The sequence below is a fragment of the Agaricus bisporus genome, assembly GCF_000300575.1.
Source record: "Agaricus bisporus var. bisporus H97 unplaced genomic scaffold AGABI2scaffold_4, whole genome shotgun sequence".
In the NCBI taxonomy this organism is placed as follows: domain Eukaryota; kingdom Fungi; phylum Basidiomycota; class Agaricomycetes; order Agaricales; family Agaricaceae; genus Agaricus; species Agaricus bisporus.
Window position 1 is genome coordinate 1,018,592 of NW_006267367.1, and position 25,209 is coordinate 1,043,800.

Genomic DNA, 25,209 nt, shown 5'->3' on the forward strand with positions numbered 1-25,209 from the left:
ACGAGCCCGCAAAGCAAATGGAAGCAGCCAGGACCGTTCTGCGTCTGCTACTTGAGAGTGATTGAGCTGAGGTAAAAATAGTCCAGTGTCAATGTTCTCACGCCGACTCTGGCGACTGCAAGTCATATCGAGTGAACAGAAGAGACCGGAAAACTGTCGCTCATCAAGGGAACTAGACTGCTCTTGAGCGTTTCTGTCGAACGTGGACGTGGTCAAGAACCAAAATGCCTGGACCATGATAAATATAGCGATCAACCTAAATTAGGCTGGCCAAAACCTAATAATAAAAACGTAACCCGACCATGCTGTGACAAAATGTACACATAAACATACACTCGAGTCAACAATCATAGTGACAGACAGAAGGTCTGTATCCCGTCCTAAATCAATAAAATACTACTAGCAGCCTTTGCAAACCAAGTCTAATGATTCATAGTTGCAGCCGCCCCTTGAAATTTCAAACTGTGCGGGCCTGCAAGCGCATATGCTACGACGAATGAATGTTCACGTGAACATCAACGCCAAAGACAAAACACCTCGATACTGCGACATCACTGTACCAGTGGCGCGGGTGAGGGAGCCGCAGAAGCAATACTCGGTCGAAGCGCAAGGACACCATCTTTGAGCGTCGCGACCTCCCTAACCAGCTTTGAAAATTCTGCCTTCTTTTCCGGATCTGTGAGGTAGGGCGTGAAGTGATGGATACACTCCCTAGTCGTAGCTTTATCTCTCGGAGACGTCCTCAACCATTCAATCAACATCGTCTGCATTTCCTCTCGCGTGGCGGGTATTACTTCTCTCCGTTTCTTGGCCTTGGGCGGCCCCGCAGAATTCATGCTCGACTCATCAGCTTTTCGTTTGTTGCTGAGAGATTTCAACCCATTCAGCGGGGAAGCTGCACCAGACACTGGGCTGGTCGCCCGGCTGCCACTGGGGCTAATGCTCTGCGTGAGCGGTTTGTGTGCTTTAGGGCTAGTAGCTCGCTTAGCAACAATAGAATGACCACCCAAGCTCGGTGATCCAACAGGAGATGATGCTCGCGAGTTGTTAGCGTCTGTTTGGGGTTTGACCCCTTCTCCTGGTTTGGGTGTTTGCGACTTGGCACGGACGTCCACCTGCTGGGGTTGTTGTTGGATTGCAGGTCCAGTGTGAACGGGCAGTTCCTCCTCCTCCTCCTCCTCCTCCTGCCATGACGTTAGATATCCATTATATACGATATCACAAAAAGATGCTTACCGAACTTGCGTAAGGGTTCTTGTCCTCTTCACTTTCATACGCATCGTTTCCTTCGCGGCTGCGGATAAGCTTTTGCATTGCCTTGGCTTGTTTGCTCATGCCCGGAGTGTCATCATCTTCATCCTCATCAACACCTGCATCGCGCTGTTTATTTGCTGCTCTGTACTCTCGTTTGAGACGTTCCTAGAAAGCGTCATCAGTAACAGCGTCCTTGAACGACAAATATGCCTTACTTCAGCTTCCTTTGCTTCCTCGTCATCCTCTTCCATCGCCGCATGTTCATCATCGTCAGCAAAATCTTCCTCATAAATTTGCTCGTCCATATCGCCTTCGCCTCCAAGTTCCTTTGCCCTTCTCTTAGAACCTCCTTCCTCCTCATCATCGTCACCGAACAGACGATCGACGCCGCTATCGACAGCTCTTAGTCTCCTGCCACCGGGTCCCAAACTCTGCCCAGCGTCATGTACAAGCGAATTGCCGATGGTAATAGTCCTTCCCTCAGCCTCTGCCTTGAACATTGCAGCCGTGGAAGCCGAGGGTCCCCTACCTCCATTACGACTAGCCAACCATGCCTGGTGATCGCGTTTCTGCGAGGTTGTGTACTGAACCAGATTGACGTTGTATTAGCCCATGATATAGCTATATATTCTCATTAAACATACTAATTGCTCGACGCCAGCAGTGTCCGTTGGGAGGTCATGCTTTAGCTTCTTCTGAAACTTGTACCAGCGGTGCGCAGGCACAAATTTGAAAACGTCATTGGCCGCGGGCATGAAAAAAGCATGTGTCTCTGCTTTGCCAACGTCCTCAAGCTGTCCAATCCAAAGTTCCTTATTGTCTGCTTGTGAGTCTTCTAAAACCCAAGGATATCTCTCTTCTTTCCTCAGCCGCCTCACTTCCTCTGGAACGTAAAAGACCTGTTTCGTCTTCTTCTGGAACCGTTTTTTCGCATTGGCAGCATTATTGGCACCTTTCCCTCTGTCCTTTGGTGAGGACGTGGCATCCGTAGGGTGTATCGGTTTCCCCTCCATATCAATCATCACCACCTTACCATCCGTTCCAATAACAGGTTTGCCGTCAGGGCCTACCATAGGCCCTACAGCTTTTGGAGCACCTTCTGATGCCGGCTCATCCCTACGCAGGTCTTTCCGATTCAGCTTCACGGGTCCTACCCACTTCGAGACATCTATCGGTTTGCGCGAGTCAAACTTCATCACGTCGTAATTCCACCCATTTAAAGCAGATGAAAGGAGTCTAAATTCTTGGTAGGGCCAGTCTGGGAGTTTTAGTTCACCATCATCTTCCTTCTCAAGCGCAGGTTTGGGCCGTGGTGTAGGTGGGGTCTTGCGTGGTGGCGGAGGCAGCGCTGATTTCTTGTTCTTCTTCGGATGGAAGAGTAGGTCCATTGAAGCTTGCTTTGGTGCCATTACGAGATCTAGCGTGAAGGGCGGAGAGAAGGGAATGAAGGTAATGGGGGTATAAGTGTGGAATATACAAGCGAGTCACTCGCGCACTACGCGGGGACAAACACGGACATGCTGACAAATGTAACGGCCGTGACGCTTGTTTTTGTTTTCTGCCTTCACTTAAAGGGATCGGATTTCAGCGTCGCAGTCATGGACCTCACACAAAAAGATTATTGAGTAGAAATGTGTTCATAGCAAGGAAGATGACCTTGACCTCTGGGTGAGGTCATCATACAGCACAATGAACAAAACACAACGGGTATTCAATATTCGATACTGGCAACTGATTGCGTCTACAGGAGCCTTGGGTATAAATAGGATGGGAAAGGGCTAACAACAAAAAGAGAAAAGAAGACCACGCTAGGGAAAAACTTCTAAAAGTTTGCCATTGAATAATTGCAAGGTCAAAAGTGATGCAGCATCTTCTATAAATACAGACCAAGGGAAAGGTCAAGCGGATACGATGTATTCAACGGCTGGATCCCGTTGACTCCATAGCTGGGATGAGAACAACAGAAAGGAAAAACGAATGGCACAGGAATAACTTTACAATGTGACAACAATCGGGTCCAAAAACGGGGAAAACGTGATGATGTGAAAGGAATGGACAAAAGAGTGGATGTCCAGTGATAGGTGGTTTTGGCTGGTTCGTTTCACGGCGAAGTGCCATCTGGCCGATGAAACCCTCCGTTGGGCGAAGGGTGCGGTGGTGATGATGTGATTGAGGGATAAGTATTTTGGGTCGATTGTCGCGGTAGAGGCAATTGGCTAGGACCGGGAAGGGGTGGTTGTAGATGGGATCCTTGTGAAGAGACAATGGGATTCTGCCCGTAGACAACATGGGGATTGGGCGGTTGAAAAGAGGAAATAGAACCCGAACCGCCGCGAGCTATATCGAGTTCCTGTCGGAGGCGGTCAATTTCTCGTACCATGTCTTGATGAGATTGCTTCAGATTTACGACAAAGTCAATCGCTAGATGAGTGATGAGTGCCTCAGGATAAAAAGCTGGAATCTGTGAGCCGAACCTTTGGTCAGGATCTCCCACTTGCTGGCTTTCATGCCCCGATCTGCCGGTAATTGGTCCCTGAGTTCGTCGAATAAATCCTTCATCTCCTTCCGTCTTTTCCGTTCTGCAAGCTTATGCGACACTCTAAGTTCTGGCGAGCGGGAATAAGGAGTTGCACTCAAGTCCTTTTTTCCCAAGGAAAAACCTGGATGTTGGCCAGCAGCATTGGCACTATCCTGGACCGAGTTGGCTCGTGTGACTGGCTCAGCAAAATGGCTTTGTCGTGAAGGGGGTCGTGATCGGGATCGGAAATTTTCGTATGCGCCGCTGGGGGAGATGAGGGTATCTGGTACAGACATACGTCGATCGGGTGGGTAATTCAATGGTGGGATCGTGTTTGAAGGGCTTGCATCAAACTGCCGGGGAATGTTGGGTGTGTTGGGTTCAGTTCCATTCGGTGTTGGGGTTGAGGGATCGCTAGACTGTGAACCGGGCCACGAGAAAGCCGCGATGCTCGTAGGGAGCCGGCCATGCGGAGAATCTCGACCAGAGTAGCTGTATCCTGAGCTGGAGGGATTGGAAACAGAGTCGCGGCGTTCATTCCACCAAGGGACGGATGGACCTCGGGAGTCTGTGGAGCCACGCCTGTCGTTGAGACTGAGCTGGGCTATCCGCTGGGTGTCTATGGCGGACCCCCGTCGCTTGGGGGCAGGGGGTTCTGGATCCACTTCCATGACGCTGGGGACGCCGGGGCCGACTAGTTGTGAGTCAGGCTCTTCGCCAACGGGGGCAAAGACGGAACGCTCCATGGACAACTTGCGCTTGATACCATGCGCAACCGGGGGAAGGATAGGGTGGGGATGGGGATGCTGGCCAGTGGCAATGGAGTGTCTGCGCATGTTATAGTCGAAGGGAAGAGGGTCACGGATGTGAGTGCGGGGGAGGCCATTTCTATCGGTGTCACTGTTGAGCTTCTGGATGGAATCTCTGCCTGTGGTTGGGGGCATGAGGGTGATGGAGAGCGGTCAAGAATAGAACAAACCTTGGTAGCCTAATTTAGAGCGGGAGGGGGGATCGGGGGCGTCGAGGGGGCGGTGAGGATGTGGGAGGTCGAGGGACGGGGAGCGGAGGAGATTGCGAAGATGGGGCGAGGTGTTTCCGGGGTGATGATGGTGGTGGTGGTGGTGGTGGTTGTGGTCGGCGGTGAGGTAGGGCGACTTGGGGTCGGCGTCGGGCGGCATGTCAGAGTCGGGGTCGTGTCGGAAGGGCGGGGCGGCGTGGAGAGAGGGATCTGTGATGGAGCCGCGCCGCTGGTTCTGGAGATACTCGAGCGGGGGGAGCGGCGAGAGGCGGCTGGGCATCCCCGGCGATGCGCTGCTGCTGCCGTCCGACGGAGCCATTGGGGCAGATGTGAAAAGTCCTCCGACGACCAAAACAGGATATATTGGACGAGTCCTGCAAATATCTGCAAACTACACCACAGCCACATCACAGCCACTCCACGTTGCCAGCCCCGTCTCCGCCAGTCTCTCCTGTGCCCCCGCCCCCAGGCCCCGCACCGTCTCCCAGCCCGCCCGACGGCTGCTGTTCCGCGTCATCCGCCCCTCCCCGCCCCCCGTCGCCCGCGCATACGCCACCATCTCCCGCACATACGGCACATATTCCATATATATCTCCGCCTCTCCCGCCCTACCAAGTATTCCTCGTGCCTGCATTTCCTGTCCTGTCACCTTTTGATACTCCACTCGTTCACGGAACCGCACAAGTGCCTTGTTCGCTTGATCTTCACGTGCCAGTCGTGTAGCCTCAACTGCCATCTCGCTATCTCGATCGTTGCCCCCGTTCCCGTCGCCCTCCCTTGGTAACCCATACAAAATTACAAATCCATTCTCATCATCTCCAGATGCCTCACACATGCTTCCCTGTTTATTCATCAGTCATGTCGGCATAGCTGTCCTCTTCGCTTACCTCTCTCTGCCACTCCACGGGCAGCCACACTGAACTGTCTAAATAAGACGCAAGCTCACTGATCGGCCCTAAGCGACCAATGTCTTCATATCGTCCATGTGTACTGATATTCCATCGCGAGCCACCCACAATATCCCAGTCTTCCCTATTCTTGGCTATTCCCATTCCTTCCCCACCACCTGTCGTGCACCATACTTGGAGATTGTGAATCGCCCTCCGTAGGTCAAACCGGGGTAGTCCACCGCAGATCGCCGCCAGATTACTATCGCTCGGCTTGTCCGCACCCCATAACTCATACGTATCCGAGTATACATCTCGAATAAATTCGGGCGAGACTGTGTAACCCTCTGCACATGTCAGCCCTTGAAGATAGCTTGTCGCAACGTCCGCATCACAAGGCTCAAAGCGTAATACTTTTTGAAGGGGGAGCTCCTCCTGAGGCACGAGTAATGCATCTGCAACACGCCCAGTCAAAAGTGTGGCTCGTGCATTCTTATGGTACTTACCGTTGCATGTACAAATAACTGGCCTTCGACAATCCCGAATAAGGTTTGTTACCGCTGGCCAAAAGTTCACATCGTCTTTGAAAAGTAGATCAACTTCTTCCAACAAGATTAACGATTGTCGCAACGTTCGCTTGACCTCCGCAGCTCCGCCGCCACATTGCTCGTCGACAGCCATTCTGCCAGTGTCTCCACAATCACTTACCCCTGGTGATCTTGCGCCATCTGACAATTGTGCTGTAATCGGCGACTCTTGTTCTTTACCCCTCACGAGATGGTTCTTTCCAACATCTCCCACAAGGTTATCAACGTTGGCCCCGTTTCGTCTTCCAATACCCGGATAAACTTCGAAAACCTCCCAGCCCAATTCCTCGGCGCATGCGAACACCGCCGCCGTTTTCCCAGAACCAGATGGACCTGTCAAGAGTATTGTGTTGTGCAATTGTTCATTGATGCGTTCCGCTGCGTCTAATATAGACGAACCCGATGGTCCATGCAATCCCGAACTCTGAGACGCTCCGTCCATTGCCATATCAGTTTCACTGGCCCAACCTTGCAAGAAATTTGATATATCCTCCTCCTCGTCTTCAACCACAAATCCATCTAATCCGTCCTTCCGCAACCTCTTCCTCGGCACTTCTCGAACGACACGAGGCCGCTTCTTCGTCTTTGCTTTTTTCTTTGTCAACTTTCCGCTGGATTCTTCCGGCAAAGGGGGGTTCATTTGTAGTGCCAATGTATGTAGCCAGTTACGTAGATATGTTGCAGATTGCTCGTTGCCTAAAACTTCCTTTGCGCAGCGGGGACGCCAAGTTTCGGTCCACAGCTGTGATGATGAAGATATTTTATTCCCTGAAATAGTTGTATCAACCGTTCGTCTTATTGCAGGATGATCCCGTATATGAGCGTGGCTAATGGATGTGATGTGGGTCTTGGGTTCTATTTTTAGCAGACTTACGCCGCTTTCTGCGCCATTCAGTTGTTCATGTGGTAATAAGCAGTCCAAGAGAGCCTTATTGTTCTTCCATTGCGGTCGTTCGGGAATTTCAGACGATTGGATGAGAGTTCGACGTGGGAAGGGACAAGCTGGAGGTGAATAGAGCGACTGCGGACCTTTGACGTGTTGGAACTCTCGATTCGGATAGATAGGTTCCAGCTCCCGTGCGCGAAGGCGCCGTGGTGACATTGGAGTTTTCGCATCTTGTGTTCCACTTATCGGAACAAAGAAGGGATGAAGAGGTTTCTTGGGCTTGGCTCTTGGACCTTCTTCCACGGAAACTCGGGTAGACCTGACAGGGGATGACTCGACAATAATGGGCGCGTCCTTACTACCCTGGGAGCTTGCCTCAATGACAACACCATCGTCGTCCAATTCAATGTTTATGTTCCGATCCTTGATGAAGGGTATATCGGCGGAATTTTGAGTATCTGACAGTGATAGACAGGAAGTATTAGGTCTAAAGCTCGAAGCAATGCCAGAGACATACCGCAATCGGGCACTACACCTGGTTCGACATGGGATTCAACTTTGCTAGAGGTGCTCACTCGGGGTTGCTCAGCAAGCGATGGACTAGTTATTTGATCATGAGAAACGTCAGACTTGCGTCCAAACATATCCAACAGCGTCTTCTGTCCTTTCTACATGATGAAATCCGCAGTGTGAAATAGTTACTGCTACGGTACAGGAAAAGACGTACGACAGCCTGAGATTTGGTTGACTTTGTCCTGGTTAAAGTAGGCTTCTTTTTTACATCGCTCATGACGGTCATATATACACTCGTTGAGATGGGGGAGAGAGAGGGGGTATCGCCCGGGTAGTCGTAGAGGTTCAAGTAGCAAGACGCGTGAATGTGATGTGCGACGCGTTGTTCATCGTCGTCATGCATCACGCGTCACAAATCTATCATATCGTGGCGGAATCCTGATAAGTAAAATAACAAAATCTCATGACACAACAACCACATTATGTCAACAAGCTCAAGAGAAAACTCGCGCAATGGATTTCGGATGAGTACAGAGGTTGTATATTCACCTCTTAACTAACGTCCCTCTCGCTCATATGATACCTTAGATCTGAATGGAAATCATATTCAGATACTAGATCAGCCACCAAGTTCACTCGAGTTTTCACGTCTCATTCATATCGCACGACCTGTCATTATCAAAGGTGCGCAGCTTGTCGTTCTTTAGAAAACACCGTAATTAAATCTTGTACCTTGAGGCTTTGATATCCCAGCCACACGAAAATGGACCAATGAATACCTCGTGCAAAAAATGGGTGACCAACAAATCTCCGTCGCCATCACACCCAACGGGTCAGCCTGCGCCAATATTGACTAAAGGACTCTCGACGGGAATGACATTTTAGACGCGCCGATGCAATCACTCGAGGAGCAGACAATGAGTTATACTTTGTCGAGCCTCAGATCGAACAGATGACTATACATAATCTATTATCAAAACTAGTTGGTCAAGGTAAGATGTATGATCCTTTGATTAATGACGCCGAGTTAAATTACTTTAGATGCCCCTTCAGACATTCATTACCTTCAGTCGCAAAACGGTAATTTGTATTCTTCGGATTACTTCACAGACGGTAATTCCGTTTCGGAGTATGAACATTTAAGGGAAGACGTTCCGGATGAGGTCCCGTGGTGCACTGAAGCTCTTGGTTAGTTCACTATTTGGCATAAAGTTGCCAAATGTATATTTGAACTTTATTGCAGGTCGTAGGCCAGACGCTGTCAATTTGTGGATTGGCGAGGGAAAAAGTACGACTAGCATACACAGTGGTGGGTGCTTGTGAAAACCACTTCGCAGTCGAAAATGATTTCTAATCACAAGTATAGATCCCTATGAAAACATCTATACAGTTGTGAAGGGAGAGAAACGTTTCACTTTGTTACCGCCTTCAGATGGCTGGTGTTTGAAAGGTCGGGTTCACTTGCAATTCACTATCCGCGGTTGTTCATCAACGCCGTGCCATAGAACGATTTTATCCTCACGCCAAGTTCGGAAGATCTTCATCACAACCTCTGGAAGTCATACCCTCGACAGATGTACCACCGGTACGTTGGTCCTCTATCACGGACCCAAGTATACCGGGAAGTCTTCCAGCAAACATAAAACCCCTCCATGTTTGCCTCAAACGTGGTGAAACGCTTTACCTCCCGGCAGGCTGGTGGCATTATGTCCAACAAGGAAAGGAGATGACGATCGCTATCAATTGGTGGTACGACATGGAGATGCGTGGGGTACATTGGGTGTTTTTGAATCTCCTGAGGAACGAGGAAGGCCTTTTCGTTGATAGCGAAGATAGGGAGTCGGATCCTGACAGCTGAATCTTAGATATGTACACGGTTTTCTTTCAATTGGGCTCCATTGCACTGCGAGATTAAGGCGCTCTATTAAATCTGCTATTGTATGTATGGAGGTAAGCTCTGGAGGGTTACAATAATTTGTGGCGGGTCAGGACACGCATATGGAACGAGGCTATTGTGTATGCTTTTTTCTCAGAGGATCTTTCCTTTTAACTGCGGGGACGGAAAAAGTTCTGAGTGCTCACTTGAATAGAATTGGTCACAAACCGCGGATGTGCAGGTGTGATGCTATGTGACATCACACTTTGATCTAAATTTCCCTCCACAACCACGCAAATTATCAGCCATGGGCAAGTCTGAGAAAAAGGACAAGAAACAAAAGGAGGCCAAGGAGGTTGCTCCAGAAGTTCAGGACGTGGAGATGGAAGACGTAAATGTTGCGTACCTCTTCGGTTTCAAACCTATTCTAAATGCACATTTGCTCAGGCTTCGCCCAAAAAATCAAAAAAAGAGCGAAGAGAGGAAAAGACGGAGGTTCCGATAGTGCTGGAGGAGCTATCACCTATTGCACGACCGCTAGCACAAAAGAAATTGCTTAAAAAGCTTCACAAGGTCGTGAAAAAAGGTTAATACGTGATACCATCAGTTTGGGTCTGCATCGCTCATGTTATATTGATTAGGGTCAAAGGCACGACACGTTAAACGCGGTGTGAAAGAGGTAGTGAAGGGAATTCGCAAGGGTGAAAAGGGGTATGTTATTCCTATGCTTATTGGACTGCAAGGGTATAATATCGGTCACAAAGGTTACTTGTGCTAGCAGCAGACATCAACCCTATCGACATCATCTCCCACCTGCCCGTCCTCAGCGAAGAGGCACAGATACCCTACGTGTTTGTCCCCTCGAAGGAAGAACTTGGGCACGTTAGCTCGACAAAGCGGCCAACGAGCTGCGTGATGGTTTGTCCGCACCAGAAGCGTAAGAGCAAGGCGAAGGAAGGGGTGGTAGAGGAGAAGGATGAAGAGTATCTAGAGCTGTACGAGGAATGCTACAAGGAGGTCGAAAAGCTGGACACCCGGCTGGTGATATAATGTACAAAATAATAACTCCGTGCCTGTCTCCTTGCTTGTCTTTTCACACGATCATACCCAAAACTTGAATATTTCAACCTCGCCGCCCCTTCTCATCCACTCGCAGCTTCCCCTCAATATGCCTCTTCCAAAGTCCAAAAACGCCGCCACCAATGGCAAGCAAAAGACTCCCGCTCCCAATGGCGCAGCTGCTTCCTCCCCTGCCGGTGAGAAAGTGGACACGTCGGTGGTCGTCCTTCTCCCGGGAGGTAAGCCTGACAAACAGGCACATGAAAAGGATCAGGACAGAATAAAGGCGGAAATCGACGCCCTTCAACTCTCAATGGTAAGCTTATCCAGAGTCACTTTTTTTGACCCGCCAGTGACCCCAGCCCCCCAGAATGCCGTCCGGGAGAAAATCAACCTCGCAACTCAGGGTAATGCTGGCAACGAGAAGAGAAACAAGCTGAAGGCTGAACTGGATGGTATTCGGGAACAGCAGTCCTCGAAAAAGCTCAACAGGGGCCAACTGCTAGAACAGGTCAAGTCACTCCAGGAGAATCTCCAAAAGAAGGTACCTTCTTAAACGATGTCACCTCGGCACAAGCTCACTCATTGTCTTTCGGCTTAGATTAAGGACCTTCAAGCCCAGAAAGCAAAAGTTCCCTTTAAAACGATTTCGGAGATAGACGACCGCGTTGCGTACGTATTACTGTACCTTATATCGTTTCCGACTATATCTCACATTTATATTAATAGGCACCTCGACAAACAAATCGAATCTGGGAATATGAAGTTAGCGGACGAAAAGCGTGCTCTTCAGGAAATCAGCCAGATAAAACGCACTCGACGCGTCGTTGAAAATTTCCAACCAGAACAAGACGCAATCGATGCCATTCGCCAGCAAATAGATGACGTCAAGAAGCAACTTGACGACCCCGAAACCAAAGCTATGTCTGACCGTTTCGAAGCTATCAAATCCGAGCTCGACGAAATCAAAAAGGAGGGCGATGAGTCTTACGCCAATAGAGCAAAACTCTTCGAGGAGCGTGACAACTTGAACAGCCAAATCAGAAGTCTTCTATCAGAGAAGCGCGAAAAACAACAAGCCTACCGTGACGCTCACGACAAACATTGGGCTAAAGTCACTGAAGACCGTGCCCGACGAGCTGAACGCATGCGAGCTGAACGTGCCGCTGAAGAAGCCGAAAAGAAACTAGAAATTGCTCAAAGAGTACGCGAAGAAGCTTCAGCACCCGCATTTCAAACAGAAATCGAGGATTGTCAAACCCTCATTGACTTCTTCCTGGGCAAAGCACCTACCAGTAACACCCTCAAATCAGCCTCTTCTCTCTTGACAAAGGCTGAGGTAGTCGGTGTGCCAAAATTGGAGATCAGGCAGGTCGATGCAGTTCCGGATGGTGTGGTAGTCCGGAAAAAGAAGGGTGAAGATCAGGACGACTATTTCGTTGGCGGGAAGGGGAAAAAGGGAAAGAAGGGAGGTACACCCAAGGTCATCAGCAGTCCCGCAGAGGATGCTTCACCGGCCCCACCAACATCCGATAAACTCAACTTACCTCTTCACCACTTGTCCGCTCTCCTTGCCCTCTCTATTCCCGCACCTGATTCACAAGCTGACGTGGCCCGTGTCGTCGAGGATCTCAATACCAAGAAGGCCTGGTATGAGGCCAACCAACCTCGTGTCACTGGCGAGAACATCGCTAAAGCTGAGGCTGAAATTGTTCGTCTCATGGGCAAGAGTGCCAAGGCCTCTACGACGGAAACGCCCACCGGCGTCGAAACACCCGTTTCAGACACCGCGCCTTCCAACGCTGACGATAGTGAGTCTGTGAAGCCAACGGAAGAGGATTCGGGAGCCGTAGCTGCTACAGAGGCAGAAGTTCATGTATAATAAGTGGGCATAGCCCGCCTACTACATACCATACATACCATTCTTTTTATTCCATTTTTTGGGTTATCTTTAATGCTTCCTTCCGCACTCGTACAACAAATTACTAGCGAGAACAGGCTAATACAGATCTTAAAAATAGTGCAAATTTTCATAAATAAGAGCGAGGAAAGATATATCTCTGCTACTGATAACAGAGTCAGTAAATAAGTACCAGCAATCGATATAAACAAAAAGAAAGCAAATAAAATCCACGCAGCAACCAGACAGACCTGTCTACAAAGTATTATTAACGGGAATCGGTGAGCACTGACCACCGTGTATGCGAGGGAAGATAAACGATCATTGATACAGCCAGCAGGAAGCTTTGAGACAAGAAAGAAAAAAAAAGAATGTTTGTAGTAAACAGCAGAGCAAGAACCTGACCTATAATGTAAAAAACCGCCTCTCTTTCGACGTTCGATCGCAAGAAGTAACAGGGCCAAAGAAAAGGAAGAACCATACGAGATTATACACCAAAAGAAATGAAATTGAACCGCTTAAGTTTGCTCCGACTTGACTGATTCTGGTTCGTGGTCAGACTCGCTCGTCGGAGTGCCAGAGGCGCTGATACCCAAATCTTGAGAATAATTACCCACATCAAACGCATTTCCGGGACCAGAAAAATCACTGAAGCTCAGGGTAGCTTGGTGACTCGATGATAAAGCGTCATCCTGACCGCTCGAAGGATCCATGTACTGCATTGTCCCATAAGAATCGGAGCCAAACGCCGATGAAGTGGGATCCAACGAAGTAGAAGGGAAGGCGTCAGACTGAAGTGCTGCAAGCATACTCGAGGTAGTGGGGGTTTGAGCTATCAGCGTCGGCCGTACGTCGATCGATCCAAAGCTTTCTTGGCCTGCCATTGGAGAAAGTGTGAAATACTGCTGTTGCATCACGGGTTCAACAGAGGCAGCAACAGAGTTGGTGGACAAAGCGACGCTTCGAAGGACGTTGACGGCAATCCAATCACTACGAGTAAACGTGAGTTCGAGACCAACAGCCGTCTATCATGACAGGCGAAGCACTTACTCAAGGAATAATTTTAGTATCTGAAAAGCACCGAAAGCGGGATCACTGCGAATGGTCTACACATGATCATCAATCAAAACGAAGATAGAAACAGAACAATTGTCAAGACGCACAAGATCTCTCATGACTTGACTTGTGACATAGCCCCAACGAATGAGAACACTGCGCGAACTCATGCCACCCCTCTCTTCCGGAGTGCTGTGAACACGACTGCTTCCCATGAGCCTGTCGCAACATTTGTCCGCCCAAGCCATGACTTCTCGAACTGGCTCACTGGTTTTTGTTAGACTGTCCAAGAGAGCAACGAATTCAACCTCCAGCAACTGCACCAATTCTTCGTGACGACAATTGCACACCAAAGCCGACTGGTTGCGGACAGACTCAAAATCGACTTTTTCCCAGGACCTTCTCATATCAGCGAGTTGTTTAGGATTAGTGAGGACCGTATTCAAGGCTTGTGTGACTTGATAAATATCAAGGAAGCGCACTATAGACCGATTTGTCAAGGGCAATGTTGAAGCAAAACAAAATGAACGCACAGATAAGATGACCAAAACGAGCACCCAACTCCACCTTTGGTTCAACAAAGGTATTTCCATAGCCATCTAGGGACGCCAAAAGAATTTTTTCCATCTTGAGAGCAAGCTGGCGTAGACTAGTTAAAGACGCAGCAGGGATAGGGGACAACATCTGCGAGCGAAGAATCTCCAAAATTTCCTTGAGAAAACTCGGATCAGAGACAGCTTAGTCCACGCCCAGAGAAATACGTACATCGTATACAATAGCATCGGCCTTTGCCATTAATCCAGCGATTGCTGGTGCATGTACAACCTCACGGTGATTACCAGCCAGATTGGACCAGAACGAGCGCAGGTGCATCTCAAATTGGTCAAAGCGGAATGTCCTCATACTATCCAGAAGAGCATCCAAATGATCTTGAAACCAGTTCCAAACTTCGCGACCAGCGATGCCATGGGTAGACGTCGAACCAGCTCCAACGGCCTCATCGATCGAGGGGAAGTGGGGGAACTGTCGAACTGACAAAGCAGTCTGTCCAGAGATGAAGGCGGACGCTGATCCAATAGTCTGCGAGGGATGAGCAGAGTGCGGGCCTAGGAGAGGTTCTTGACCTGGATGTCTTCGTATGGAGGCCTGGGATGGAAAGGTGCCAGGCCGTTGAGCCTGAGCATGAGATAGCAGAGTTGCGGCAGTTGGTGTCTTGTCGCTCAGGTCATCAGCGTAGACGACAGTTTTGAGTTCGTTTGAAAGGACGAGCGAGCTGCGTTTGGAACCAGCGGTGGAGTGATTACCTTCGGAATCGTCGTCATCATCATCCCCGGATCCGTCTTCATTAGTTCTATGAGTGTTATCAGCTTGTTCATTTGCGAGGCGAGCAGCATTAATGGACGATTGTCCGGCATTATTGTTCGACTTTTGGATATAGTCCTGGAGAAATTCGGCTTCAGCGGTGGTGGCGGGTCTGATGCCGCAATCTGTCAACGGATGCGAAATCAGTGGCCGATCCAGTGCTGGACAAAGATGATCAAACACTTGCAATGATATTTGCTGTTGCCTCTGACACCTAGGCGCCGTGTTTTGATTGTTGGGAAGCAGAGACGGATGGCCTTGCCTAACGTGGCTGTGTTGATGTGGGGGATCCCGTACTGGTCACAGACACGACGGTATGAAAAATACAATCCTTGACGGGGGACATTTCCATCGGGGTAGGGGGCATAGTTGGCAGTTAGCCTGTGGGTGTAGAGCGGATCAGTGAGAGGAAAAGGAAAGAGAGAGAAAGAAAGAACAATAAGGAAACAAAACTTGCCATGCTTGGACAAAGATTTGTTTGGCCCGGTCGGAAGCGCTGGTGGTGGTGGCGGCACGGACATTGGCAGCGAGTTTCTCGAGGGCATGATCCTGGCTGATTGCCATGCGACCAAAGGCGTTTGCGGCATGCATGGTCTCGGGGCTAGGGGCCATGGTGTGGGGAGCGCCATACAAGGGTTGGTATTCGGGAGTGTGATGATGGCCTAGATACATGGAGATGTCTTCTGCTTCGGAGGAGGAAGAATGGACGCTGTCGGTGTCACGGGGGTAGGGGGAAGCGCGGACACGGTTGTGGGTCGGACGGAGCGGGCCTTTTAGGGCTGTGTTGTGGATCGAGGAGGACTAGAGGAGTGTGAGAAAGAGAGTGGAAAGGGTCAAAGGAGAGACGTACGGGATCGGGATGGAGGGGAGGAGGGTGGAGGTGGTAGGGGGGGCGATAGAGATCGTCTGTTCCTGCTGCCTGCATGCGAGGAATAGAGCCCTGGGAAGAATGAGGACGGGAGTGAGTGGAGGCGGAGGAGAGCGAGTTTGAGCGGGAGTGGTGGGGGAGAAAGTCAAGGGGCATGTGCATGTTGACGGCGGTCATGTCGTGCTGGGAAAGGATCGTGGGGGGGTCGGACCAGCCGAGGATGGGCGAAACAGGCAGCACGGCGGCTGGCGGGGGGGCTCTGGATGTCTGCCGCTCTGCACTGGCCTCGACGACGGCGCAGTCAAATCCAACTCGGTAAGTATATGCGTTCTCCATCGTCAAGACAACAACGACATCCTGTTTATTTCTGTTTACTCAGCCGGACACCCCCATGTATTCCCTGAACCGTCGCCGCACCCTTTTCTCCGCTCCCTGCCCCAGCCGCCGTCCGAGCCCCACCCACGACCCGACCGTCAGATCCCGCAGCCCGTACGGCGCATACCGCTTCCCCTTCCGCCCCTCCCGCAGCGCCCGAGGTAGGTGTCGCACCGGCACAGGTTCCCAGTCACCTGACCCAAGCGCTGATACCGGATATGTCACATACTCCAACTCGTACCGCGGCGGCTGCGTCTTGTTGGCCGTCGCAATGTCAGGCATATAGTACTGCATATACCTCCTCAGCTCTATGTACCCCCGATGAAACAGTGCCCCTACCTGCGCATACCCAAGCGGCGTCAATGCTTGATTCCTCCGTGATGGCGCATCACGATCCGTGTGCCAAGATTTTTGCAGGTGGCACTTCCACGACTTGTCATACCGCTTGTCCTTACAAACATCGTCCTTGTTCCCTTTCCGGCCTCGTCGATGCCCGTGTTCCCGCTGCTTCCTCGCTCCCATCAGCCCATCCCCCGAAACATTGTACGAGAATATCCTGAACGCCGGCACAAACGGATTCGGCACCACCGAGGGCGCCACATTGATAACGGCCAGTCCATCCAGCTTCTCTTCTTCAGATTCCTCGGGCAGCTGTTCAAACTCCCGTAGCAACGTTTCGTACAGCCCATTTCGACCACCTTTCGCCCTCGGCCCTTCTTCCTCCTCACCTGGAATGATTTCCAGATCAATCTCCTCCATGAATGAAAACTACATCTTAATTCAACTCCCGCGTTTCAATTCATCTAAAAAGGCACCTACATAATCTAGATTCATATGCTGGGAAAATATCGCATCCGATCAGCCATCTATAGTTCTCAATCGAGTTGTCTCTTACCCCATAAAGGTGTCCTAAAATAGTGTCCTGGAATCGTAAAGACATCTCTGTGTATCGGACGTACTGTTCGTATCCATGTACCGTTTCATCGATCAAAAGCTGTGTTCTCTGTCAACAATTATGCTTTGATACTCACACATTCAGGGTAATAATTTCCCAGTGAAGGAGGAATATGTCCTGTTATCACTCATTAAACACGATAAAGCGCGAGCGAATGTCACCCACCCGTAAGATACACCTGCCGGAAAAAATGCAATTTTATTTGCATCAGTCATCCGTGACCCACTTTTTAAATTCAACCGCATGCTTACCTGTATATTTTTGTCACGGAACTGCTTCAACTGCACCTCCAGCCAATCAAACTCAAGATTTCCAGGGTCGTCATCATCTCCATACTGACAACCACCGACAGCTATTGAATCGATCACGTTAAGAACCATCGAACAAAACATGATAATCATTTCTTGTTGGCTCACCCTTGTTCGAATCGTAGAAATAGAGCGTATTCAACGAGATCACCGCCAGATGCCCGGGAATAACTTCGGTCGAATAATATGCTCCCCGTTGAAACACCTGACGTTGAGGAAAGGGGATAAACGAGCTCCATAAGCTATGACTTATTCAGCCGAGGAATACGTCAGTGATGAGAATGGCCACCAACGATGCAAACTCGTTTGTGATCTTGTTAGGGCCTAAGAGGAAGATATTAATTCGTACTCCATCCAATCAGACGTCAAACTCACCCGGAGCCAGGATATTCTGTTGTCAAGTTGTTGGATTTGTATAAATGAGTTTTGCGTTTTGCAGAAGCGCGCGGCAAAGCACTTACATGAGCTAAATGGACACAAGAACACATACAATCAACACCCAAGTGGTACATGAGAGAATGATTCAACTCACGCCATATATCGTTATTGCCTAGTGTCAAAAAAAAAAAAGGTTACACCAAGAATTTAAATAAGATATAGATTCTCTCACCGAGACTTGGTACTACTGGAATACCTTTTTTCGAAAATATTTTTTCCATCTTCATTGCCATTCGCTTGTTCTGGTCGAGGATTTCGTCAAGAGTTCGAGGAATATGGTGGTCCTCATCATGCCTGATTTTTTGAAAACATCGACAGATTGCATTAGGCCATTGGTTGGTTAATCAGATACAGATAAGATACGCACCTAGCATTATCGCCCGTCCCTTCTCAAATTATGTGCATTAGAAATTTTTTTTTGAAAAAGATGACGTACAAACAACGAAATCTATCTCATCAGCCCAATTTTTGTCCAGATAATCCAACGTCAAATCAATTAATCGCAAAGGCGAATCGCATTCACTTTGTGTTAGAATAACATCAATCAATAAGCATCTGAGGCTGGCTTGAACTATGTTTAACATACACGTCAGGTGTCCCCCAATAGCCCGCACGCTTTCTCTTCTTCTTCTTCGCTTTCTTTCCGTGACAGGACTTGGAAGTTGATGCGTGGAAACTATAATGGGGGTCTGGATGCATATCTGTGATATGCAAAAAGCGCCCGTGCAGCTTCCTCGGGGCTTATAAGACAAAGGTTATTCTGGATATCGCAACGTTGTGGCCGAACATAAACTTACCCGCAGGCGTGGCTGTTACATTTTCCGACACGATGTCCCGCAGAGGTGTCTGAGCGGGAGAAGCCAGAACTTGTGTGGTCAAAAAGACCACCAGAGCGCAGAGTGGAACTTTAATCATAGCGGTAGAGGATGAATTCAGTTGGCTCTGGCCGACTTGCAACCCCCCGACGATGATATCAATGAAAGCCAAGGACAAACAGGAGAGAATGCCAAAGGAAGAAGAGACCTCACGCACGTTCGAGTCCCGATCGGTTGGTAGGAGAGAGTGTGCTGTCTATTACCCTTGTCCCGTTGATCAGGCATCACAAAGGTTTCCCGAAGGGCACTTCGTCTACGTGGTCAAAAGCTATAAATATGGACTTTATTCATACAAATGTATACTCGTACAGTGGTCTACAGGATGATGCGAGCGCGATGAAAAAGGGTACTCATGATATGATGGGGCGACTTTTTTTTTTGTTTTTGAATAAGTTAGATCAAGGGTACGCAATTACCACTCGGTCGAAATGACTGGGACGGGGCAACCATTGCCATTGGGTGATGTTTTGTTATCGGCACGCCTATGAAGGCCGAGGAGAAAGTTCACATTGTCTCCAGAGTTCAAAATTCCGCGTATGGATTTTTCTGCAAGAACGCATACCTGACACGCAATCATGTCTCAGTTGGGAGCCTGAACAAAAGAAAGATACGCTCGTACCCTGCTGTAGCCACCCGGTTGAAGGGTGGATCGACTCTTGGCAATGGCGTTGTGGATAGCGTCATACGAGTAGCGTTTTCTGAGGAGCAGAGTGAGTCAATGGGATCGGCAAAGTAGATGAGTCATACATACAGAATATTCTCCAGGTCTGCTTGTGTACGGGGTACAATATAGAGGTCGGCACCGCTAATGTAGCGGTCAAACGCAGAGTATGAGGCGCAATTGGAAACGAGAGACTCGTTGATGTTGTCGAGGTCCCAAGAGAACCAATTTTCCCTGATGAGTAAATGAGACTCCAACCAGCGCCTTAGGGGAAGAAAATTTCTTACTGGAGGTGGTTGTGAGCTGCAGCCTCTGGTGAGTGAGGTGAAATGATCTTGTCCATGGTTGTGGGAAGCAAGTAAGTGCGTGAGGCAGGAGGGATGATAGAAGTTGATAAAGAGAAAACGGGAATTTAAATCGCGAGCAGGTTGCTCTTGGCATGAGATTGGCTGCCGAGATCGAGATCTGTGGATCAATCGAACGTGCGTTTTTAGAAATTAATTATTTTATAGCCTCCGGCCAAATGGCATGATTCCTGTTCTGGCCCTTTTTTTTCACCACCGGAAATACGTTGTCGTCCAAGGTCCACAAGTCGGTCCACTTTTCCTGGCTGCGGTTGCCCCTTTCATCGCCACTTACGGTCAAGAATGTCTCAACGAGTTGATACCCCCCTATACCAACCATCCGATCCACTGGCCACCCCTACTTTCCATTTCTTAAATGACGTTAATCACAAATTTGACGCTCGGCTACGCGACTATCAAGACCTTTATAGGTGGTCGACCCAGAATATCGACAAGTTTTGGAGCCTCGTTTGGGACAACACCCATATCATCGGCCACAAGGGCGATCACGTCGTTGATTATAAAGCGCTTCCATCTGCGAATCCTCCATGGTTAGAATACCTTTCACTCTACCTTGGCGCCTTCTCATGCACGTTTCAGGTTCAAAAACGCGCGTCTGAACTGGGCAGAGAATATGTTGCAATGTCGTTCTAGAACCCAAGTTGCACTTATTCAAGCAAGTAAGCAATTCTTCCGTCATTCTATCTGACGCTTACACTTTTTATAGCTGAACCATCCGTTGATAACGCATCCCCTCATTTACGCAAGTGTACGTATGCAGAGCTTTACGAGCTCGTAGCCGCCTTGGTTTCCGCGTTACATAAATATGGTGTGAAGGCTGGGGATCGTGTGGCGTCGTATTCCTCTAATTGTATCGTGAGTATTTCCCATCCGCTCCAGTTTCGCTTATTTCTCACCACTTCGGTGGCGCGGCTGTCAATTGAAACCATATTTTTTTCGGTCATATTTCTCAGGAGAATATTGCGGCTTGCCTTGCTGCAACCGCAATTGGTGGAATCTGGGTAAGCGCTGCGGCCGACTTTGGCCCGGAAGGTGTTCTTGAACGGTAAGTGTTTGTACATCCATTCTCATGACTAGTGACATACCCACACGCCCGTGGATCATCAGTTTTGAGCAAGTGAAGCCCGCAATTATCTTCGCCGTTGATGCCGTTGTGTAAGTGCACATATATCTTTTTTTTACGGATCTCAGATCCAGAATGAGCTCATCGGAGTTTTTGCTTATGTGCAGTTATAATCAAGAAGTTCATAATCACATCCCAAAATTGTCTCAACTTCTTGCTGGCCTCGTGAGCCGAGTAAAAGATGCAAGTCCGAAAGTTGTCGTAATTCACACCATACCTCAGTCCGAGGATCGCTCTGGTTGGGAACCCGGATGGATCGGATGGGATGCATTCATAGAAGATGGTCGAAATAGCAAAAAGGGCGTCACCCCTCAAGGGGAGATAGAGTGGAATCGTCTCCCGTTTGACGCACCGTTATGGATTCTTTTCAGCAGCGGCACTACAGGAAAACCCAAGTACGTCCCGTGTTCCTGAAATAATGAGATAACAGCGCGTCATCTATTTTCCCAGGCCCATTGTTCACCGTGCAGGTGGAATGTTGATTCAGGCAAAGAAGGAGTTCTCAATCTGTGGCAATTTAGGTTCAAAAGATGTCTTCTTCTACTACACAACGATGTCCGTTCTATTTCCTTATCTCCTGTCTGAAAACTGACAATTCCCATTCAGTGGTTGGATGATGTGGAATTTCCTCACGAGCGGCCTTTGCGCGGGTAGCACACTAGTTCTATATGATGGTAGTCCTTTGCGTGATCCAGCTTTGCTGTGGAAATTAGTGGATGACCTTGGTATAACTATCTTTGGAACCAGTGCAAAATATCTTGACCAATTATCGGTTGGTGATTTCCTTCTTTCCCTCGACCGTTGATTTGCTGATTCAATGAAATGCTACTATGCCATACTCCGAACTTTAGAAGGTTTATTGTCCTCGAAAACACCACGACCTCAGTACCCTCCGCCAAATCTATTCGACAGGTTCACCCTTGGCGCCATCATTATTCGATTTTGTATACGAGCAAATACATCCTAATGTGCTATTAGGTTCTATCACTGGTGCGCTGCACAGCGATTACTCGAAAATTGAAATCAATGTTTGCCCACTAGGTGGAACGGATATATGTTCCCTTTTTGCTGGAATGAACACTGCGCTTCCCGTATACCGAGGCGAGATACAGTGCAGAATGCTTGGCATGGCCATTGAAAGTTTTTCGACGACGGGAGAACTAAATCCGCCCGAGGAAGAAGGGGAATTGGTTTGCCTCAAGCCATTCCCATGCATGCCGATTGGGTTCTGGCCGCTTCCTGGCTATGGAAATGATGATGATGCGACTACGGCGCAGCTACGGTTTCAACAATCATATTTCGAGGAATATGAAGGGGTATGGTGTAAGTTTTTTTATCTCTTCATCGTACAAATTCGATCCTGATAGCATTCCATAAGATCATGGCGATCATGTCATTATCACACGTTCGAAGTCCGGAAACGCAGGTGGGATTATCATGCTTGGGAGGTCAGATGGTGTACTGTAAGTTTGCATCTTTTATATGCAGTGCGCGTCTAGAGCTTCCAATTTACCACTTATCATTCCATCGCAGAAACCCATCTGGGGTTCGCTTCGGTTCTTCCGAGATATATGACGTTCTTGATTTATGCTTCTCGAACGTTTCTAGTCCAGAGTTGTTTCTTGTTGACTCCCTTGCTGTGGGGCAGAAGGTCGATAACGGTGCTGATGAGCGCGTGGTTCTATTTGTCAAACTCCTACAAGACCAATGTTTGTCAAATGAATTGCAACAGAAGATCAGGGCAGAAATTCGGACCAGAAGAAGTCCACGGCACGTCCCCGCGCGGGTAAGTTTTCTTATCCAATACTATATGGGGATCATAGCTTATTCCCAAAATCATACATAGATCATCCAAGTCCCCGATATACCATACACACTGAATGGCAAGCGTGTGGAAGTACTTATCAAAAGGGTGAGTCCGAATTCCAATCACTGATCCAGAACGTGTGGTGACCTCGTTTATTGTGATATTGTTATTATTGATATGTAGATTATCAATGGTGCTCATCTGTCGTCCGTAAATCGTGCCACGTTGTCCAACCCCGAGTGCCTGGAATTCTACAGGGACACCGGAGAGATCCTTCGACGAGAGATTGTGTAACGTCCGGCATTCAGTGGTTAGCTTATATGTTGATATTGGTACCTTGTACCGAGCAAGAATTCGAATTCAATCTTCGCATTGAAGACTCTATTCAACAACACGATCAAGGATCATCATCCATCATTTTCAATAAGTATCCGCGCTAAAAATTAGAGTGTTGAAAGATGACCCACGAGTGATTACAAACTCTGACCAAATACATTTTGAGAGTATATGAGTACGTTCGCAATAACTTTAGAAATAATCATATATAATCGGTGGAAGAGATTCATCCTAGCAAGGGTTACTGAGTTATTTCTACTTACTCCAGCTGAATAAGTCAGACATCGGAGCTTGAATCGTTCCTCAAAATTTAGGGCACTTGCCGTAACTTTGAATGCTGAATTCAGCGGAATGCACAATGTTTGGACAATGTTGCCGAATAGTGGCTTGTTGGCGGAGACTCGATCCGTGTTCTATTTTAAACAGTGGCTGTGCCTGAGCCTCGAGGCTGATGCATGATATCGCCGTGTGTTGACATTTCTAGGGGTACCCGGAAATTTTCTGGTGGAGATTCCCTTCCATTCTTCCTTGAAACTCGGCGTAGGCCTTGCCTTCCATGCATTGTTGATTTTACGACTTTGATATTGCCTTTTCTTTCTCAAACTTAACGATCTTGATTCCTTACCGCCAAGCACCTGGTTCGGACGCCTTCAGGTTCGGTTGCCTCATTGTTTTCATCCGTTCAGTGCTTTATCAGCGCTCGTCAAGCAGCCACATCGCTTTGTCTTTACACCCAACAATCTATCTTTCAGCAAACAGGATTGCACATGCCTTCCATCTTCAACACCGTTCGAGCTGCCCTGTATGGTATGCAGTTCAAAATCATCCAAATTTGGTATACCGGAACTAATTCATTTTTCGTAGTGACTGTGCTGGTGTTCACTGTAATTTGTTTGGCAATGGCAGCACATTTTCAGACGGTTCTAGCAGCTTCTGATCTCAGTGAGTTCTCGAGCTTCATTGTTTCCGGGAATTTGGGTGCTCACAATGATCTCCAGCGCGTTTTGTTCCTTTCGCAATTTTCGTTTGTGCCGCCAGTTTATTCATTTTCACGATCCTGTAAGTTTCTTCTTACTCGAATCCACAAAATTAATGCAAACGCGATACGCGCAGTCTGCTTTTCAGTATCCTTCTTCGAGAGCGAAATCCCATTTCAACAAGAATCGAACTCGCGTGTTTAGGGCTTGCGGGTGTCTTCTGGCTAGGCACGTGTATCATTACAGTTTATCCCCACGGGCGATTCTGATAACCTGCTAATTAGTCCTCGGAGTGTACCTAACAACCTCAGATTCACAAAGCGCTGATGTAGAGTGCTTCTCGAATGACTCGCAGGTCGTTCTAGCTCCCGATGCCGCCAGCTGTAAGTTGTCTGGTTGTGTGATAATTTGATGGACCTTGACTCAGTATTTTCTAGTTCGCACTGAGCAGTATCAAGCAATGTATCGAGTGTTGAACGCCTTTGCGTTAATGAATGCTGCCCTAGGTGAGTAGTATCTTCAACATGCAATTAGCATCGCCAAGGAAAATACTGACTTTGCTTGAGTCATCTTTGCTTGCCTCGCGCTGTTATTTTTAGCTCTCCGGAGGCACCGTAACGGCGAGCAACACATGTGGCATGGTCCTGTCACCTCCTGCGCTTGGTTTAATACCTACGGCAGCGCAAAACTGGGCCATCGTGCTCAGCAAAGCAGTACCAGCATTTTGCCGTTTGCAAAGGAACACAAAGCAGAAGTTCCTGCGGCTTCTCAAAACCAGTGGACCCCTCAACCTACTCGCCATAAAAGTCGCGGCTCGAGAAGGGAGCAGCAAGTTTCTGAACAGCCGTCTCGATCCCGAGGTCATGGTTCTGGAAGACGCTCTCATTCCCGTGGCCCTGATTCTGCTCCATCCCCTCCCTCGAAGAAACCTAATCGACAAGATTCTGGACGTTCTGGAAGGTCAAGTAGAAGTAGGGCTCCGAGGGCACTAGAAGAAGAGATCGAGAGTGGCTTTATGCTACACCCGAATGATTTGAAGAGGCACCGGTAGTAGAAGCGCCAAATAGATGGCCGCGACGCCTATGATATGTAACGATAAGCCTGCTACTTATGTGTACACTGTATATGATGTATGAACAATTGACAATGAAAAATATTGTTTTGACGACCCGTGATATAGTCACATGTAAAGGTTATCGAAATCC

At 48.6% G+C, this 25,209-nt stretch overlaps 10 protein-coding genes across 10 annotated transcripts; 5 read left to right on the forward strand and 5 right to left on the reverse strand.

The window, feature by feature from the left end:
* Positions 1 to 308: 308 nt before the first annotated feature.
* On the reverse strand, positions 309 to 2,712 carry AGABI2DRAFT_219776 (hypothetical protein). Its single transcript, XM_006460039.1, has 4 exons — positions 1,899 to 2,712; positions 1,470 to 1,838; positions 1,237 to 1,419; positions 309 to 1,184 (listed from the first exon to the last, which is right to left on the reverse strand). Exons 1-4 carry the CDS (start codon positions 2,661 to 2,663, stop codon positions 552 to 554), a joined length of 1,950 nt encoding a protein of 649 aa, XP_006460102.1. The 5' UTR covers positions 2,664 to 2,712; the 3' UTR covers positions 309 to 551.
* A 384-nt stretch (positions 2,713 to 3,096) lies between these two features.
* AGABI2DRAFT_191870 (hypothetical protein) lies at positions 3,097 to 4,913 on the reverse strand. Its single transcript, XM_006460040.1, has 3 exons — positions 4,752 to 4,913; positions 3,729 to 4,700; positions 3,097 to 3,675 (listed from the first exon to the last, which is right to left on the reverse strand). The coding sequence occupies exons 2-3, from the start codon at positions 4,606 to 4,608 to the stop codon at positions 3,356 to 3,358; spliced, it is 1,200 nt and encodes a 399-aa protein (XP_006460103.1). The 5' UTR covers positions 4,609 to 4,700; positions 4,752 to 4,913; the 3' UTR covers positions 3,097 to 3,355.
* A 3,213-nt stretch (positions 4,914 to 8,126) lies between these two features.
* Positions 8,127 to 9,521, forward strand: AGABI2DRAFT_117066 (hypothetical protein; the record flags this gene model as incomplete). The annotated part of the gene is made up of 8 exons (XM_006460041.1): positions 8,127 to 8,202; positions 8,252 to 8,347; positions 8,417 to 8,495; positions 8,549 to 8,655; positions 8,705 to 8,851; positions 8,907 to 8,972; positions 9,030 to 9,113; positions 9,169 to 9,521. 8 exons carry the CDS (start codon positions 8,127 to 8,129, stop codon positions 9,519 to 9,521), a joined length of 1,008 nt encoding a protein of 335 aa, XP_006460104.1.
* Positions 9,522 to 9,797: 276 nt separating this feature from the next.
* On the forward strand, positions 9,798 to 10,648 carry AGABI2DRAFT_191871 (hypothetical protein). The gene is made up of 4 exons (XM_006460042.1): positions 9,798 to 9,930; positions 9,987 to 10,125; positions 10,181 to 10,250; positions 10,304 to 10,648. Exons 1-4 carry the CDS (start codon positions 9,847 to 9,849, stop codon positions 10,587 to 10,589), a joined length of 579 nt encoding a protein of 192 aa, XP_006460105.1. The 5' UTR covers positions 9,798 to 9,846; the 3' UTR covers positions 10,590 to 10,648.
* On the forward strand, positions 10,627 to 12,712 carry AGABI2DRAFT_191872 (hypothetical protein). Its single transcript, XM_006460043.1, has 4 exons — positions 10,627 to 10,914; positions 10,969 to 11,142; positions 11,200 to 11,270; positions 11,328 to 12,712. The coding sequence occupies exons 1-4, from the start codon at positions 10,708 to 10,710 to the stop codon at positions 12,478 to 12,480; spliced, it is 1,605 nt and encodes a 534-aa protein (XP_006460106.1). The 5' UTR covers positions 10,627 to 10,707; the 3' UTR covers positions 12,481 to 12,712.
* Positions 12,713 to 12,860: 148 nt separating this feature from the next.
* On the reverse strand, positions 12,861 to 16,052 carry AGABI2DRAFT_184602 (hypothetical protein). The gene is made up of 8 exons (XM_006460044.1): positions 15,767 to 16,052; positions 15,374 to 15,717; positions 15,104 to 15,297; positions 14,320 to 15,041; positions 14,088 to 14,265; positions 13,662 to 14,035; positions 13,549 to 13,604; positions 12,861 to 13,488 (listed from the first exon to the last, which is right to left on the reverse strand). Exons 1-8 carry the CDS (start codon positions 15,959 to 15,961, stop codon positions 13,017 to 13,019), a joined length of 2,535 nt encoding a protein of 844 aa, XP_006460107.1. The 5' UTR covers positions 15,962 to 16,052; the 3' UTR covers positions 12,861 to 13,016.
* A 75-nt stretch (positions 16,053 to 16,127) lies between these two features.
* Positions 16,128 to 18,915, reverse strand: AGABI2DRAFT_184603 (hypothetical protein). The gene is made up of 15 exons (XM_006460045.1): positions 18,658 to 18,915; positions 18,447 to 18,600; positions 18,297 to 18,382; positions 18,228 to 18,246; positions 18,033 to 18,154; positions 17,950 to 17,972; positions 17,798 to 17,813; positions 17,716 to 17,746; positions 17,531 to 17,664; positions 17,362 to 17,466; positions 17,191 to 17,240; positions 17,055 to 17,117; positions 16,979 to 16,996; positions 16,499 to 16,927; positions 16,128 to 16,447 (listed from the first exon to the last, which is right to left on the reverse strand). The coding sequence occupies exons 1-15, from the start codon at positions 18,773 to 18,775 to the stop codon at positions 16,160 to 16,162; spliced, it is 1,656 nt and encodes a 551-aa protein (XP_006460108.1). The 5' UTR covers positions 18,776 to 18,915; the 3' UTR covers positions 16,128 to 16,159.
* A 73-nt stretch (positions 18,916 to 18,988) lies between these two features.
* On the reverse strand, positions 18,989 to 19,795 carry AGABI2DRAFT_191878 (hypothetical protein). Its single transcript, XM_006460046.1, has 4 exons — positions 19,684 to 19,795; positions 19,487 to 19,630; positions 19,355 to 19,433; positions 18,989 to 19,297 (listed from the first exon to the last, which is right to left on the reverse strand). The coding sequence occupies exons 1-4, from the start codon at positions 19,737 to 19,739 to the stop codon at positions 19,148 to 19,150; spliced, it is 429 nt and encodes a 142-aa protein (XP_006460109.1). The 5' UTR covers positions 19,740 to 19,795; the 3' UTR covers positions 18,989 to 19,147.
* Positions 19,796 to 20,027: 232 nt separating this feature from the next.
* On the forward strand, positions 20,028 to 23,075 carry AGABI2DRAFT_219795 (hypothetical protein). The gene is made up of 14 exons (XM_006460047.1): positions 20,028 to 20,291; positions 20,341 to 20,420; positions 20,468 to 20,616; positions 20,715 to 20,806; positions 20,869 to 20,916; positions 20,992 to 21,279; positions 21,335 to 21,439; positions 21,491 to 21,656; positions 21,736 to 21,874; positions 21,926 to 22,207; positions 22,263 to 22,347; positions 22,418 to 22,670; positions 22,731 to 22,796; positions 22,875 to 23,075. Exons 1-14 carry the CDS (start codon positions 20,044 to 20,046, stop codon positions 22,983 to 22,985), a joined length of 2,112 nt encoding a protein of 703 aa, XP_006460110.1. The 5' UTR covers positions 20,028 to 20,043; the 3' UTR covers positions 22,986 to 23,075.
* A 457-nt stretch (positions 23,076 to 23,532) lies between these two features.
* On the forward strand, positions 23,533 to 25,179 carry AGABI2DRAFT_191880 (hypothetical protein). The gene is made up of 8 exons (XM_006460048.1): positions 23,533 to 23,681; positions 23,739 to 23,834; positions 23,892 to 23,969; positions 24,026 to 24,086; positions 24,141 to 24,232; positions 24,289 to 24,387; positions 24,442 to 24,510; positions 24,571 to 25,179. Exons 2-8 carry the CDS (start codon positions 23,795 to 23,797, stop codon positions 25,053 to 25,055), a joined length of 924 nt encoding a protein of 307 aa, XP_006460111.1. The 5' UTR covers positions 23,533 to 23,681; positions 23,739 to 23,794; the 3' UTR covers positions 25,056 to 25,179.
* The last annotated feature ends 30 nt before the right edge of the window (positions 25,180 to 25,209 follow it).